General features: G+C 37.4%; 1 protein-coding gene and 1 pseudogene across 1 annotated transcript; both read right to left on the bottom strand.

Moving 5' to 3' along the window:
- Nucleotides 1–2,696: 2,696 nt before the first annotated feature.
- LOC136175383 (olfactory receptor 10AG1-like) lies at nt 2,697–6,063 on the bottom strand (annotated as a pseudogene).
- Nucleotides 6,064–14,300: 8,237 nt separating this feature from the next.
- LOC136175382 (olfactory receptor 5F1-like) lies at nt 14,301–15,257 on the bottom strand. The gene has a single exon (XM_065945700.1). It carries the CDS (start codon nt 15,255–15,257, stop codon nt 14,301–14,303), a length of 957 nt encoding a protein of 318 aa, XP_065801772.1.
- Nucleotides 15,258–17,577: the final 2,320 nt, after the last annotated feature.

The raw sequence follows: 17,577 nt of genomic DNA, 5'->3' as shown, positions 1-17,577 counted from the left end.
ATACTTTTAAAATTCTGTAATTACATTTGTTTGTTGAACTTGTCTGTCATTCTGATCTTACAAAGAATTTAAACTACAAATATTCCATACCAAACACACAAATCACAAAGAGAAATGAATCACACTGGGTGTCAATATGAAGAGAGTCTGTTTCATAGAGAAATAAATAAATCATGGCAACATATTCTTAGTTCAATCTCCAAGGTAGTAGAAATAAAAATTGAAATAAATAAATAGGACTAGTGAAACATATAAGCCTTTGCCAGCATACGAAACCATAAGCAAAATGCAAAGAAAACTTAGGACTGTGTAAAAACTTTTGCAAACCATGCAAATGACAAGGGCTTAATTTCCAAAATATACAAACAGCCCATATAACTCGGTAACAACAACACAGCAAAATAGAAAACAGTCCAAGAAAAAATTGACAGGACCTGATTAGACATTTCTACAAAGAAAACATACAGATGACCAACAGGCACATGAAAAGATGCTCAACAGCAAGAGTTGTTAGTGAAAGGTAAATCAAAACTACAATGAGGTGTCACCTCACACCAGTCAAAATAGCCACCATTAAAAAACAAACAAACAAAATCTACAAATAATAGATGCTAGAGAGCTGATGGAGAATAGGCAATCTTGTTCATTGTTGGTAGGAATGCAAACTGGTGCAGTCACTTTGGAAAACTTATTGAAGTTCCTTAAAGATAAAAAAATAGAATTACCAAATGATCTAGCAATCACAATCCTGGGTATCTATCTGAATAAAACTATAATTTGAAAAGATATATGCTCCCTTATGTTCATAGTAGTACTATTTACAATAGCTAAGGCATGAAAGCAATCTTAATGTCTGTTGACAGATGAATGGATAAAAGTATTGTACATATATACACAATGGAATATTAGTCGCAAAAAAGAATAAAATAATACCATTCACAGCAACATGGATTGACCTAGAGATTATCATATTAAATGAAGCAAGTCAGAAAGAGAAAGGCAAATATCCAAATATGGTATGATATCATTTATATGTGGAATCTAAAAAATGATACAAATGAACTTATTTACAAAACAAAGAGACTCACAAACATAGGAAACAAATTTATAGTTACCAAAGGAAAAAAAGGGTAGGGGGGACAAGTTTGGAGTTTAGGATTAGCAGATGCAAACTGTTATTTACGAAATAGATGACCAGCAAGGTCAGAGTATGTGTGTGAGTGTGTGCCCGTAAGTGCCTGCGTATATATACACACAAGGAGCTCTATTTAATATCCTATGCTGCTGTTCAGTCACTCAGCTGTGTCTGACTCTGCGACTCATGAACTGCAGCATGCCGGGCTTCCCCATCCTTTACCATATCCCAGAGTTTGTTTAAACTCAAGTCCGTTGAGTCCGTGATGCCACCCAACCATCTCATCCTCTCTTGCCCCCTTCTCCTCCTAAACTCAATCACTCCCAGCATCAGGGTCTTTTCCAATGAGTTGTCTCTTCCCATCAGGTGGCCAAAGTATTGTGGCTTCAGCTTCATCATCAGTTCTTTCAATGAATATTCAGCATTCACTTCCTTTAGAATTAACTGGTTTGCTCTCTTTGCATGCCAAAGGACTGCCAAGAGTCTTCTTGAGCACCACAATTAAAAGGCATCAGTTCCTCAGCACCTAGCCTTCTTTATGGTCCAACTCTCCCATCCATACATGACTACTGGAAAAACCATAACTTTGACTATATGGACCTTTATCAGCAGAGCGATGTCTTTGCTTTTTAATACTTTGTTTAGGTTTGCCATAGCTTTCTTTCCAAGGAGCAAGCATCTTTTAATTTCATGGCTTCAATCACCATCTCAGTGAGGAAAATAAGGATATCGCAAAGCAAATAGTAATAGACAGAATGTTAAAAGGCATATTCAGAGCAAATCACCCAGTTAAAATTAGATTTTTGAGCCTGAATAAGTGTTCAAAACCAAAGAATCAAATTTGGGAAGGCTTTCTTTGCATGCTATGTTGAAGGAAATCTCTGCAGGAGTGATCTTGTATCCAGGAAGTCGGCGAGTCAGTCATGGCTGGAAAATCTCTCTTTGCCACCCTTTATCAATCAGAATAATGGTTCTTCTAAATACTATATTCTTCTCATGCAGGTAGTATGTTCTGACATGAAAACTAAGTCCAGAAACCAGTATCTGAAGATGCCCTACCAGCATATATGGAAAATTTGGAAAGCCTTTCTCAAATTGAATGCAACAAATGATCTCTGCTTCTTCCCATTGTTCTCTACAGTCAGCAGAGGTACAACTGCCAATAAGTTAACATTTTGTGTCTTGAATATGATGCCTCAAATATAATTTTTTCTCAAACACTCATCTTTTAGTGGAACTATCAATACCAGGCCTGCTACACCATGCTTTTAGTCTTTTCATCTGATAAAGCTAATTTGATGCCTATTAGTTTTCAGGCTATACATTGGGACTAGAGAAAGAAAGTTGAATAATCTCATTGGAAAGAGAAAACATAGGCAATGTTCTGCAAAATTAAAAAGCAACAACAGTTCACAAGACCCATTAATGAATGCTATGTGTTATATCAAACATTGCAGTACCCTGAATAGAGGTTGAGATTATTTTTTTTTTATTTAACATGACATCAGAGTTTATGTGATATAAAAATAACAGATCATTTACCTATAATATGAAGTCACAGCTAATGGGAAAATAACAGAAATTGAGTGGAGACTGTAATGAATAAGAAACAAATTTTATGAATTAATATTTTTAAATCACAGTCCAATTTTAGTAGGAATTTTCTCAAAGCCACCGTACCATCTTTGTTTCTCAGACAATATAGTATAGGGTTAAACATTGATGTGGCAGTGGTGTAAAAAAGAGAGAGAAATTTGTCCCTTCCTATCAAATGACTGGACTTTCGTCTTAAATATGTAATGAGTCCTGATCCAAAGAGTAAAGCCACAACCATGAGATGGGAAGAGCAGGTGGAGAATGCCTTGGCTTGCCCAGTGCTGAAGACAGCTTCAAGATGGTCTCAACTATTCTCATATAAAATCCAAGAATCAACATAAAAGGAATAGTGACAACTAGAACAGCAATCACATAAACTAATATCTCAATCATAAAAGTGTCCCCACAGGCAAGGTTAAACACTGGATATACATCACAGAAGAAGTGATTCAACTGGTTAGAGCCACAGAAGGTTAGAGAGATCTGGTAAGTAAATCCTATGCATGCAGTAATTCCACTGACCCAACTGCCAGCAGCCAGCTGGACACACAGCCTACTGTTCATGAGGAGAGAATGCAGCAGTCGGTTGCAAATGACGACACACCTGTCACAAGCCACGGAAGTCAGAGGAAGACACTCAGTGACCCCAAACACCAGAAGGAAATACATCTGAGAAGCACAGGCTAGAATGGAAATATTTCTAGATTCTCTACTGAGATCTGTTAATAACCTGGGGACAGGGACTGATACAGAGCATATTTCTAAGGAAGAAAAATTCCCTAGGAAAAAAATACATGGGAGTCTGGAGGGAAGGATCCATCTTGGTTATTATAATAATGGGACTATTTCCCATCAGAATAACCCTATACATGATTAAAAGCATCCCAGAAAGAAATCCTTGAAGGTCAGAAATATCAGAGAAGCCAAGCAAGATGAACTCCACCAATGTAGTGTGTTCCCACTCTGGTGGATTTTACCCTCTGGATTCCATCTGTGAACAAAAGACCCAACCAAAAATTGGACCAAAGAACTAAACAAACATTTCTCCAAAGAAGACATACAGATGACTAATAAACACATGAAAAGATGCTCAACATCACTCATTATCAGAGAAATGCAAATCAAAACCACAATGAGGTACCATCACACACCAGTCAGAATGGCTGCTATCCAAAAGCCTACAAGAAATAAATACTGGAAAGGGTGAGGAGAAAAGGGAACCCTCTTACACTGTTGGTGGCAATGCAAACTAGTACAGCCACTATGGAGAGCAGTGTGGAGATTCCTTAAATATCTGAAAATAGAACTGCCGTATGACCCAGCAATCCCACTAGTGGGCATACACACCGAGGAAACCAGAATTGAAAGAGACACGTGCACCCCAATGTTCATCGCAGCGCTGTTTATAATAGCCAGAACATGGAAGCAACCTAGATGCCCATCAGCAGATGAGTGGATAAGAAAGCTGTGGTACATATACACCATGGAATATTACTCAGCCATTAAAAAGAATTAATTTGAATCAGTTCTAATAAGGTGAATGAAACTGGAGCCCATTATATGGAGTGAAGTAAGCCAGAAAGTGAAACACCAATACAGGATACTCATGCATATATATGGAATTTAAAAAGATGGTAACGATAACCCTGTCTGCAAGACAGCAAAAGAGACACAGATGTATTCAACAGTCTTTTGGATTCTGTGGGAGAGGGCGAGGGAAGGATGATATGGGAGAATGGCATTGAAACATGTAAATTATCATACGTGAAAAGAATCGCCAGTCCAGGTTCGATGAATGGTACAGGGTGCTCGGGGCTGGTGCACTGGGATGACCTAGAGGGATGGGATGGGGAGGGAGGAGGGAGGGGTGTTCAGGATGGGGAACACGTGTACACCCATGGAGGATTCAAGTCAATGTATGGCAAAACCAATACAATGTTGTACAGTAAAATAAATAAATGTTTAATGTCACTCGGATGCACCCTGTCCAGCAGTAAAACCAGACAAAATAATTCAATGATTTCAAATCAATTCACATGATAGCTACCCATTTTTTTTGTTGTATTTTTCTTAATACATCAAATCCAGCATCCTAAAATACCACAATGTAAAAATAAAAAATAATCTTAGACTCTTTCTTTTGGCTCACATTAAGGATTATGGGTTTGTGAGTAACAGTAAAACAGACAACAACAAAAACAAAAAATATGTTGTGTAGCCTATTTTCACGGTAAGAGTTGCTCTAGGTAATGGAGGGCCCTTTCTTCTGAAAAATGCTTCTACTTATATTTTACATGTTAGACCTTGAAAGGTAATTAGATAATTCTGAAGTCTTTAGCAGTAATTAAATAAGAAAAAGAGAAAAAATGGGTAAAGAAATTTGATCATAACAGCCACAGATCTGACAACAGACAAATGCAAAGTCAGCTATTGCATATGTTTCTACCTCCAGATATATATATGAGTATGCATGTATACTTATGAAACTACATAGATATTGTGAATATGCAAAATGCATTATAGACATGTGAAGGTCATATAGTATCTATTTAAAATACCTATGTCTGGATAATTACCAGAAAGCAAGTGCGAAATGCAGCATCTCACTCACAGTCATAAAAACGAGAGTCTGATTTCTTGTGGTTACAGCCTGCATATTTCAAGTTCAGGAGGTTTATCTCATTAATGAATTTGACTGAAAGGAAGTTTTTTATTCTTTTTTTCATTCTTTAATTATAAAGAATACACTGCTATAAAATAAGCTGGTGAAAATACTTGCTGCTTACCTTTTTTTTTTAATGTTGTGAAGAAGTCACTATGCCTTTCTCTTTTATAATGAACATTGCCTTATATAATATACATGTCTGGTTTGAATTATTCAAGAAACTAATTCAATCCTTACTATTTTCCCTTGAACCTTATACCTTAAATCAATTAGTGCACTTAAATAGAAATGGTCTGTTTTTACCATGGAGATATCTCTTCATGACAAACTCCATTTTTAACCACAATAAGCTGTTTATTGAGACAACTTAAGAAATAAACACAGCCTCCTCCAAGTCAATTAGTGCTGCAACAGTTTCTCTCTCTATGGAATATGGTCTGGGGAGCACTAGCTACTTACCCCCGCCCCCTTATGTGTCTCCATGTACTCTACGTCTTTGGAGAGTAGGGTAATTGTCCTCCTAGGAAAGCTGTTTAAGATACTCACAGTCTTAACTTGGGCAGTATCTATTTATGCAATCAGTGCATCCAAAATTTAAAAGTATTAAAATACCATTCTTTAACCACGCAGAATGGAATTTGGAAACTATCTAGAATTCACCCGTCATCTAGTCTGTTATGAGTTAAGGTCCTCTCTTCACACCATATATAGAATTTATCTTTAGTTGAAAGTTACATACATATGAGAGATTGTAGTGTTACTTTTTTGCACTATGAATCTTTGCTAAACTATGTAAAATAATTCATGCATTCAGCCTTTATTTATTGAATCATTCAGTAAAACCTAATCATCTCAGTTAGATTAACTGTAACTCAATGATGGACCATAGCCTTGTTTAACTCAATGAAGCTATGAGCTATGTGTTGTACGTCCATTCAAGATGGACAGATCATGGTGGAGAGTTCTGACAAAATGTGGTCCACTGGAGAAGGGAATGGCATACCACTTTAGTATTCTTGTCTGGAGAACCCAATGAACAGTAAGAATAGGCAAAAAGAGAGCACACTGAAAGATGAACTCCCCAGAATGGTAGGTGCTCAATATGTTACTGGAGATTAGTGGAGAAACGACTCCAGAAAGAATGAAGAGACAGAGCCAGAGCAAACACAACACCCAGCTGTGGGTGTGACTGGTGATAGAAGCAAGGTTCAATGCTATAAAGAGCCATATGGCATAGGAACCTGGAATGTTAAGTCCATGAATCAAGGCAGATTGGAGGTGGTCAAACAGGAGATGACATTAGGAATCAGTGAAATAAAATGGATTGAATGGGTGAATTTAACTCAGATGACCATTATATCTACTACTGTGGGCAAGAATCCCTTAGAAGATGGAGTAGCCATCATAGTCAGCAAAAGAGTCTGAAATGCAGTACTTGGATGCAGTCTCAAAAATAACAGAAAGATCTCTGTTCATGTCCAAGCAAACCATTCAATATCACAGTTATCCAAGTCTATGCCCCGACCAGTAATTCTGAAGAAGCTTTAGTTGAACAGTTCTATGAAGACCTACAAGATCTTCTAGAACTAATACCAAAAAAGATACCATTTTCATTATAAGGGACTGGAATGCAAAAGTAGGAAGTCAAGAAACACCTGGAGTAACAGGCAAATTACTGAATGAAGCAGGGCAAAGCTTAATACAGTTTTGTCAAGAGAATGCACTGGTCATAGCAAGCATCCTCTTCCAACAATACAAGAGAAGACTCTACACATGGACATCACCAGATGGTCAACACCAAAATCAGATTGATTTTATTCTTTGCAGCCAAAGATTGAGAAGCTCTATACAGTCAGCAAAAACAAGACCAGGAGGTGACTGTGACTCAGATCATGAACTCCTTATTGCCAAATTCATACTTAAATTGAAGATAGTGGGGAAAACCACTAGACCATGCAGGTATGACCTAATTCAAATCCCTTATGATTATACAGTGAAACTGAGAAATAGACTTAAGGGACTAGATCTGGTAGAGTATCTGAGGAACTATGGACAGAGGCTCGTGACATTGTACAGGAGACAGGGATCAAGACCAACCCCAGGAAAAAGAAATGCAAAAAAGCAAAGTGGCTGTCAGAGGAAGCCTTACAAATAGCTGTGAAAAGAAGAGAAACCAAAAGCAAAATAGAAAAGGAAAGATATACCCATTTGAATGCAGAGTTCCAAACAGCAGCAAGGAGAGATAAGAAAGCCTTCCTCAGAGATCAATGCAAAGAAATAGAGGAAAACAATAGAATGGGAAAGACTAGAGATCTCTTCAAGAAAATCAGAGATACCAAGGGAACATTTCATGCAAAGATGGGCTCAATATAGGGCAGAAATGGTATGGACCTAACAGAAGCAGAAGATATTTAGAAGAGGTGGCAAGAATACACAGAAGAACTATACAAAAAAGATCTTCATGGCCCAGATAATCACAATGGTGTGATCACTCACCTAGAGCCAGACATCCTAGAATGTGAAGTCAAGTGGGCCTTAGGAAGTGTCACTACAAACAAAGCTAGTGGAGGTGATGGAATTCCAGTTGAGATCTTTCAAATCCTGAAAGATGATGCTGTGAAAGTGCTGCACTCAATATGTCAGCAAATTTGGAAAACTCAGCAGTGGCCACAAGACTGGAAAAGGTCAGTTTTCATTCCAATCCCAAAGAAAAGTAATGCCAAAGAACGCTCAAACTACCGCACAATTGCACACATTTCACACGCCAGTAAAGTAATGCTCAAAATTCTCCAAGTAAGGCTTCAACAATACATGATCCATGAACTTCCAGATGTTCAAGCTGGATTTAGAAAAGGCAGAGGAACCAGAGATCAAATTGCCAACATCTGCTGGATCATCAAAAAAGCAAGAGAGTTCCAGAAAAACATCTATTTCTGCTTTATTGACTATGCCAAAACCTTTGACTGTGTGGGTCACAATAAAGTCTGGAAAATTCTGATAGAAATGCGAATACCAGAACACCTGACCTGCCTCTTGAGAAATCTGTATGCAGGTCAGGAGGCAACAGTTAGAACTGGATATGAAACAAGAGACTAGTTCCAAATTGGAAAAGGAGTGCATCAAGGCTGTAAATAGTCACCCTGCTTATTTAACTTATATGCAGAGTACATCATAGGAAATGCTCGGCTGGATGAAGCACAAGCTGGAATCAAGATTGCCGGGAGAAATATCAATAACCTCAGATATGCAGATGACACCATCCTTATGGCAGAAAATGAAGAAGAACTAAAAAACCTCTTGATGAAAGTGAAAGAAAAGAGTGAAAAAGTTGGCTTAAAGCTCAACATTCAGAAAACTAAGATCATGGTATCTGGTCCCATCACTTCATGACAAATAGATTGGCAAATAGGAGAAACAGTCGCTGACTTTATTTTTCTGGGCTTGAAAATCACTGCAGATGGTGATTGCAACCATGAAATTAAGAGGTTTACTCCTTGGAAGGAAAGTTATGACCAACCTAGACAGCATATTAAAAAGCAGAGACATTACTTTGTCAACAAAGTTATCTAGTCAAGGCTATGGTTTTTCCAGTGGTTATGTATGGATGTGAGAGTTGGACTATAAAGAAAGCTGAGCTCAGAAGAATTGATTCTTTTGAACTGTGGTGTTGGAGAAGACTCTTGAGAGTCCCTTGGACTACAGGGAGATCCCACCAGTCCATTCTAAAGGAGATCAGTCCTGGGTGTTCTTTGGAAGGACTGATGTTGTAGCTGAAGCTCCATTATTTTGGCCACCTGATGGGAAAGACCCTGATGCTGGGAAAGATTGAGGGCAGGAGGAGAAGGGGACAACAGAGGATGAGATTGTTGGATGGCATCACCGACTTAATGGACATGAGTTTGGGTAAACTCTGGGAGTTGGTGATGGAGAGGGAGGCCTGTCATGTTGCAGTCCATAGGATCGCAAGGAGTCAGACATGATTAAGTGACTGAACTGAACTAAATCATATATAATGTGTACTCTTCCATTGCTAGTAGTGAGGAAAATGTCTGAGAGATGTTATGACAGAGCAACACAATACACTTTAGTGCACCAAAGTTGGAAGCAGACAGTTGTGGTTGCAATAACCCATGTGGGAAGCTAGGGTTGATATGGTACGTATATTGTGAGAAATGGTCACAGCATCTACATACAGTTTCTTTCCAAAGTTGTTCCTCTGTTTTCATTCTCAATTTTATCATACATAAAATCAACCACCAGAGAAAATATGATGTATTTATATTTCTTCATCTATTTAACCTACATTAGTCAGTCATCAAATTATGCTTACTGTCTCTTCTAAAGATTAATTAATTTCACTCATTTCCTCCTATTTTATGGCAATTTTAAAAATTTATATTTTGTATACTTTTTATATTGAAACATGCTTTATACAACTTTATTTTTCATACTTAACTTTCATCAATCTCTTCTCTTTCAAAGACAGTATTTTTTCTACGAGGTAGATAAAATCATGTCATTTCTCTCCTTGATTCCCTTCACTATCTCTTCTTGGTTCTCATGATTGCATCATACACCATGAAAGAGAGTGAAACACCACTAACAATGCAGTTCTCCTTCATTTATCTTTTTCCACAGAAACCCAAATGCTTTTCCAGTTTCTTGTTCCACTTGCTTGACTCAGTTCTTGGCAATGAAATAGGAAAGAACACATTCAGAATGATCCCAGAAGCTATGGAACTGACCAGTATCAGAGCCACCTGACCCTGAATGATTGTTAAGAGTGGAGCTGTACACTGGAGAAGACACGAGTCTGAGGAAACCCCGGGAGAGAGTGAAGGACAGGGAAGCGAGGTGTGCTGCGGGCCATGGGGTCACAAAGACTTGGACACGAGTGAGCGACTGAACAACAGCGTCACAGGGAGCTTCCCCTAAACCTGGGATGTTGTCTTGGAATCCCTTCTTTAGAGCCCTCGGGTCTTAGAATTATAGGAGTTTCCTATCTATGTCATAGTTCAACCAATTAGTGCAGAGGCACTGTTTTTGTTCTCCTCTCCCTCTGCATAAATGATCCAAGAACATCCTTCACCCTTGCCCCCTCCTTCCACATGGTCATAATATACCACATAACTGCACTCACCTGGCTCCAAGTCGCTGGTTCCACAGTGCCTGTTACACCAAACAGCTCAACTAGGCCATTTCCTGCAACTGTGTGAATAAGAACCTAGAGGAAATCTTTCTGTCTTTGCCTCTGTAGTTGTAATCTTTTTACACTTGGGAATTTTATTCCATTTCCCCCTCCATACTGAATGGACACAACTTGAGCTCTGATATCAGGGACATGAAGTAGAATCATGCATATGTGTAGCAGATCTATGTATTTTAATCTCTCCTGTTTTCCTTTACCAGTGAGTTAATGATTGACACACACAACACAACCATAGTTAATGAATTATATTTAAAAAATTTATTTTTTACACTGCAAGTTTTAAGTGGTGAGACTATTTCAGGAGATTGAATGTTTTGAATCCAATTTATTAGTTCAGAATTTTTGCTATGCTCATCATCAGGTTGATCTCTTGTTTGCAAAACTTTGAAATCCCATGGCCAATAATTATTACCTTTTTTTTTTAGTAACAAATCTGAGGAGAATAATATTTATTCTATAACTAAAATATCCCAGGGACAATTTTGAGACTTAAGGGTGGTGGCTGGTACATGCGATGTTTCCATTTTAGGACTAATATTACAGCATTTAAAGAGAATTTCAGCATTTTCCCACCAAAGATATAAATTGTATCCCGCATTAGCAAAAAATGACCAAATTTCTGTTTTCTGGTTCTGGTTCTGGCCACAGTTCTATTTATCATATATTCCACATAGTTTTAATAAAATTATTTGCCTTAAGATTGTTGCTATAAAGTTATATAATGTCCAATAAAGCTATATCTTTGCAATAAAACTACATATTTTCATTATCGTTATGTGTACATTAATCTCTAGATTGAATATTCTCACATCATTTCAATTAATTCATATTAGAATATCTTCTGTACCCCTAACTATTTACATTTTACCTTTTTGGCATCATATGTTTTCATCTCTGTCCATTGAAATGTGATTATGAATTAATACAGTGTTTAAGTTGAGCAGTATGAAGTGAAATAAGATTATTTCTTCACTTAATCTCAGTACTAACTTTTACCTAATTATTGCTTATGAAATGTATAGTTTTCAGCTTTCAGTAGACCCATGAAAATTGTGTTATGAAATTTCTGTTTAACAAATTAAATTTTAAAAAATCATCATTATATATTAATATCAAACACTTTCTGTACTTTTTTTTTGCCTAAATTCAGGGCTCTGTTTCTTAGTAATATCCCCCTTTTTAGTTATTTATTTGGATCCATGTGGTTTCTGAATATGGATTATATCATTCCTTCCAACTTGTTTACTTACTTTTTTCCATCTTTTCCAAACTGTGACATTCGCAGCTATTATAAGCCTGATTTATCTGACCTAAACACTAATGTAGAGCAAAACAAAGCCAAAGGTGTAGGTTTCAAACTTCACTACTTTCAGTGAATAAATTACTCATAAACAGTTGAATAGGGCAAAACATGTATTGATAACTGTATATTTGGAAAAGGTGGTAACATTAAACATTCAAATGAGATAAAGGACTTGGAAAATCAGACAAACAGGAAGCAGTGTGGAGTAGAGCAAACAGGCTCACACAGGCATAAAGGCAGTGGTGGTGGTTTAGTCACTCAGTCGTGTCCGGCTCTTGTGACCCCGTGGACTGTGGCCCCCCAGGCTCCTCTGTCCATGGGGTTCTCCAGGCAAGAACACTGGGGTGGGTTGCCTTTCCCTTCTCCAGCGGATCTGCCAGACCCAGGGACTGAATCCAGGTCTCCTGCACTGCAGGCAGATTCTTTACCAACTGAGCTATGAGGGAAGCCCTAATAAGAAAGAACATACAATAGTTTTAAAAACACATTTTACAAAATTTGCAGGTTAAAAATTAGTCTAAATGTATATAAGGAGCTGCTGCTGCTGCTAAGTCACATCAGTCGTGTCTGACTCTGTGCGACCCCATAGACAGTAGCCCACCAGGCTCCCCTGTCCCTGGCATTCTCCAGGCAAGAATACTGGAGTGGGTTGCCATTTCCTTCTCCAATGCATGCATTCATGCTAGGTCGCTTCAGTCGTGTCCGACTCTGACCCTGTGGACAGCATCCCAGCAGGCTCCTCTGTCCATGGAATTCTCTAGGCAAGAATACTGGAGTGGGTTGCCATTTCCTTCTCTAGATATAAGGAGCACACTCATTAATTAAAAAAAAAAAAAAAAAAAAACCTCCCAAAGTTTTAAATATTTGCAAGCTTAATTAAACAAGATTAATTAAATGTAGAAGGCTGAGTTAGAGAACATTGTCATGGTCTAAAGGCAATATGTCAAAACACCCAAATCTCAGAATAACTATATTTCATCCTGAACACAATGTTTCTATTCCTAAGTTTTACTAGAAAGTAAAACATTTAGTGGAAGGAGAAGAATATTAATATTTATCAGTGAACTATCTTGATCCCAGAAATACCTACGACAGAGAAAGTAGAAAGAGACCAACCAAAGAGCAGCTGGCTGGTGCAGCGGAATGCAGGTGAGTCAGTTAGTGAAGGAGTGAATCTGCTGAGACCAGCCTGATGAGCTTGTTGCAGGGCTTCCAGGAACGGAGAAAAAATATGGACCGAGAACACAGCTCAGGGGTGCAGAGACAAGACGAGTTACCCCATGGATGTTCTTCAGACCACAGAGGGCCATGGGCGCTTGACCTGAATGACCTTTTGTGACAGATCATGGTCTGTTCTGCCACACCCCAGATGACTTGAGCATCGCAGCCTCTATCAGACACAACTTTGGCAGAAAGAGCAAAGGAAGGACATGGAGAATTTCCTTCAAAAATTATATGTGAGTTGATCTTTTTAGCAAACCCTGAACCCCACTAACTTTACTCCAGAGTTCTAATAAGCCAATTTCCATTCTACCTTCATATTATTGCTTAGCTTTAGTATTATGATTAATTTTGATTACTTATTCTTAATTGATAGACTTCCATAATATGTATGTTACATCCATTCAATGTCAACATCTATCAGTAGAGCTAATTAAATTCTGGAGTAGTTAAATGTGTGTGAGGTAGCTTTGAGTGTATAAATCACATGGAAGACAGAAAGTGAGAAAAGAATAGGAAATTTTTGAGAAGGGAAGAGGATAGTAGAAGAAAAACTATTGTAAGTGGTGCACTCTAATCAGACAACAGTTTTCTAAATTGCATTCTTTTATATAAATTCATAACTTCTTTATAATGAATATGTTTGTAGAAATAACAGAAATAAAAGTTGATGTGTTTACTATTAAAATGATATTCCTGAATTTTGATTTAAGCATATCCCCAGGAAATTATTCCATGAAATAAAATGGGAATCTATTCAAAACTAAAAATATGTCATATGTGCTATATAAGAATCTATCACAAAACATAAATGGTGAAAACGTATGCACTGGAAAAAATAATCTGAAAATTCTAAGTTCTTTCCTTGGCTAGTTTCATGTGATACTGTCATTTTTGTCTTTAAATACTTAATAACTTCATTCTCTAACCATGATTACTTTATGAATAAGCACAGATTTTGATAATGCAACAGAAATATAAAATAATCAGGTGAAAGTTTATAATTTTGTAACAGTCTAATACACATTTTATATCAGTTAGTTTATACCCAATTGGATACAAGTACATGAATAATAATAAAACACTATTAATTAGAAAATATTCTAATGAAATACAGTAAACTTGATCCACATTTTCAAACATCAAAACATGCTCTGTTTAGTCAAGAATATTAAGGCAACAATCCTAGAAATAGAGGGACCATTTTCCTAGTAATCACATTCCATAAAGCCTTCTTTACTTCCTTATTCCGGAGGCTGTAGATCAGAGGATTCAACATGGGGATCACCACTGTGTAGAACACAGAAGCCACTTTGTCCTGATTCAAAGAGTAGCTGGAAGTAGGTCTCAGATAAGTGTAGATGGAGGTGGAATAGAAGAGGATGACGGCTGTCAGGTGAGACGCACACGTGGAGAATGCTTTGCGCCTCCCCGCCCCTGCATGCACACGGAAGATGGAGAAGAGAATGTAGGAGTAGGAGGTGAGGATCACCAGCAGAGCCCCAACCATATTCACACCAGCGAATGTGGAAAAGATGCTTTCTTGCAGCCGTGTGTCAGAACAGGAGAGCTTAAAAAGTGGGGGGCTGTCACAGAAGAAGTGATGGATGACATTGGAACTGCAGAATGGCAAGCTGCTTACATAGCTGGTGTTTACCATGGAGTTCACCAGGCCCGCTGCAAAAGCCCCTGCGGCCATTTTCAGGCAGACAGTCCTGGACATGATCAAGGAGTAAAGGAGAGGGTTGCATATGGCCACATAGCAGTCATAGGCCATTAACCCAAAAAGGATGCATTCGGTTGTGGCCAAGGCTATAAAGAAATACATCTGCAAAAAGCAGCCAGCAAAGGAGATGGACTTCTTCTCTGATAATAAATCTACCAGCATCTTTGGAGTGATGGTGGATGAATAACAAACATCCACAAAGGACAGGTTAGCCAGGAAGAAATACATGGGTGTGTGAAGTCGGAAATCCATTCTGATTAAGAAGATCATCCCAACATTCCCCACAAATGTAAGTGTATAAATCATAGAGAAAAGGCAAAAGAGGATAACCTGTAGCTCCAATGTGTCTGTTAATCCCAACAGAATGAACTCTGTCAGTGAAGTATAATTTTTTCTGGCCATTTATTACAGATATATCATGCTTCAACTTGCATTAGATGGAAACATTTCACTGTCAATGTTTACATGAAGTAATAGGAATGTTAATGAAGTTAGTGACACATGCGAGGGGTGGGGAAAGGCTTTGGATAAAAGAGTATAGTAAATAGAGCAACTGAAATAATGTAGAAATTCGTGAAAAAATGAATAAATGCTGAAGTTTATTAAGCGATTCTCTGTATTAAATGTAGGTTGAGGCATCCACAAATCCTTGGTCTAAGTCCACATGTTTCTCTTCAGTTTTGTGCAAATGCAACATTCATGTTCCATTCTTTCTCCTATTGCCCATATCCAAAATATAAGTTTCAGAACTAACCTTGCTGAAGTCTTTCCCATTCTCTGAGGAGGTTTTTGTTTAACTCAAATGCATTTTTTTCTCACAAAGACGACTCTGTATTCCCTCATCTTCAAAATTTATGACTTGCATCCGTACATCACTTTTATCTTCTCCAAGCAGCAAACATAGCCTGTTTCAAATAACCAGTATTTTGACACCTTGACAATGATTATGTAGCGTTTTAAAATTTAACCGCACAACTCTTCTCATTTACAAAACGCGTGACCAGATCAGTGGCCCATGCTAGCAGTCACTGCACCTGTCCTCAGCAGGGAGCAACAGAGACCGCAGCATGTACCCAATAGCATCCTTCCCAGTGCTAATTCATCTGGTCTGCTATTTTCTTTCTTATCAGAATCTTCTCTAATAACTCAGTTGAGGCATAAAAATTATAGAGAGACAATTTTCATGTTTGAAGTGAAATGAAATCAGAGACAGTATGGATTCTTTCTGTGTAAAAATTTGAGACACGTCTTGAATATATACACAAGCTGGATTTTTTTTTTTCCTGAAAGAGGGTTGGGAGACAATGGGGACTAGACTATAGCTTTTAATTATGAGTCAATACTCTAATGGCAGAGACTCCATTCTCAAAAGTAATTAAAATGTGATCACATACAGGTAAATGGAATCATACACTGTACGGATTTTCATCATAACTTGATTATATATCTCTGTGTTACTTTAAAGTTGCTTTCCAAGGATAAACAATTTTTTAATTGGCTATTTACTTGCCTATTTTTTGATAATTTTAGCTTATTCCAAAAGGGTACATAACCCACTCCAAAATTATGATTCTCCCCCCGTATGCATATGTGTGAGTGTGTGTCTGTGTGTAAAGGTGTGTATGTAACTCACCACATTTCTGGGTAAGTTTAACCTGAAATCCAACACTGTTTAAGTGAAATAAATCAGAGAAGATGCTGGCTACTAAACTCATGAATATTCTTCCGACCAGTATGAATTATGTGGGCCGCAAAGGGACCTAGATGTCTGAGCTGGATGACAGCTTTATGACAGGTCATGAGGTCAGTTTCACCGCATCCCAGTTGACTTGAACATCACAGCTTCTATCAGGTGCCACTTCAGCAGCAAGCTCAAGAATTTCTCTCCAAAAACTATATAATAAAGTTACCATCTTAACAAGAGCTGACCCCCTCTCAATTTCCTCCTGAGTTCTATTAAGTCACTCCCATTCCACTTTCATATTAAGACTTGCTTTTAACATTCAGGTTGACTTTAAAGGATTTTGTTGGTAGTCGACAGAAGATTACCATAAACAGGAAATCCATGAGTCTATTATACAGAATATGTCAGTTTAACCCATTAAACACTGATATACCTATTTTGGAACTATGCCTTAATTAAACAAAACTGAGTGTGTGTTCATGTGGCTTTGTGTATATGTATCACTCTGGAGAAGAGACTCATAGAAGAATAGGATATTTTGGAGAAAAAAAGAAAAGAATAGAAAAAAGCTGGTCTAACTGTACTTTTTAATTAAACAGCTCTTTTCTATATAGAACACTGCACACAGTTCATATTTATATATTAATGAATATGTATGCATTTGTGGAAACAAAGGAAATAAAAGCTGAAGAGTTTACTATTACATTTAAATAACATTCTTGAATTTTATTTAAGCTTATGCCCAGGAAATGATTCAGCAAAATAAAATGGAAATATATTATGAATTTAAAATATTTTGCCACCAGTAATATATATCGCTTACAAATCATAAATGGTGAAAACAAAACATCAAAAAAGGGAAAATTCATTAAATAGTTCATTTCATGTGACCTTGTTGCTTTTGTCTCTATATACTTAGTCCTTTATTTCCCTAATCTAAATTTCTTTATAATCTCTATTTTAGGGATCTAGTGTAATATACAATGATTAGAAGAAAGTTCTATGCTCTTACCTAATGGGGATAAATTATATTTATCA

Source organism: Muntiacus reevesi, chromosome 9, assembly GCF_963930625.1.
Source record: "Muntiacus reevesi chromosome 9, mMunRee1.1, whole genome shotgun sequence".
Lineage (NCBI taxonomy): Eukaryota > Metazoa > Chordata > Mammalia > Artiodactyla > Cervidae > Muntiacus > Muntiacus reevesi.
This window is presented reverse-complemented; position numbering and strand designations above follow the sequence as displayed.

Bases quoted from the DNA above. Each gene is read 5' to 3' on its own strand.
- LOC136175382 (XM_065945700.1), bottom strand. From the start codon at position 15,257: ATGGCCAGAAAAAATTATACTTCACTGACAGAGTTCATTCTGTTGGGA.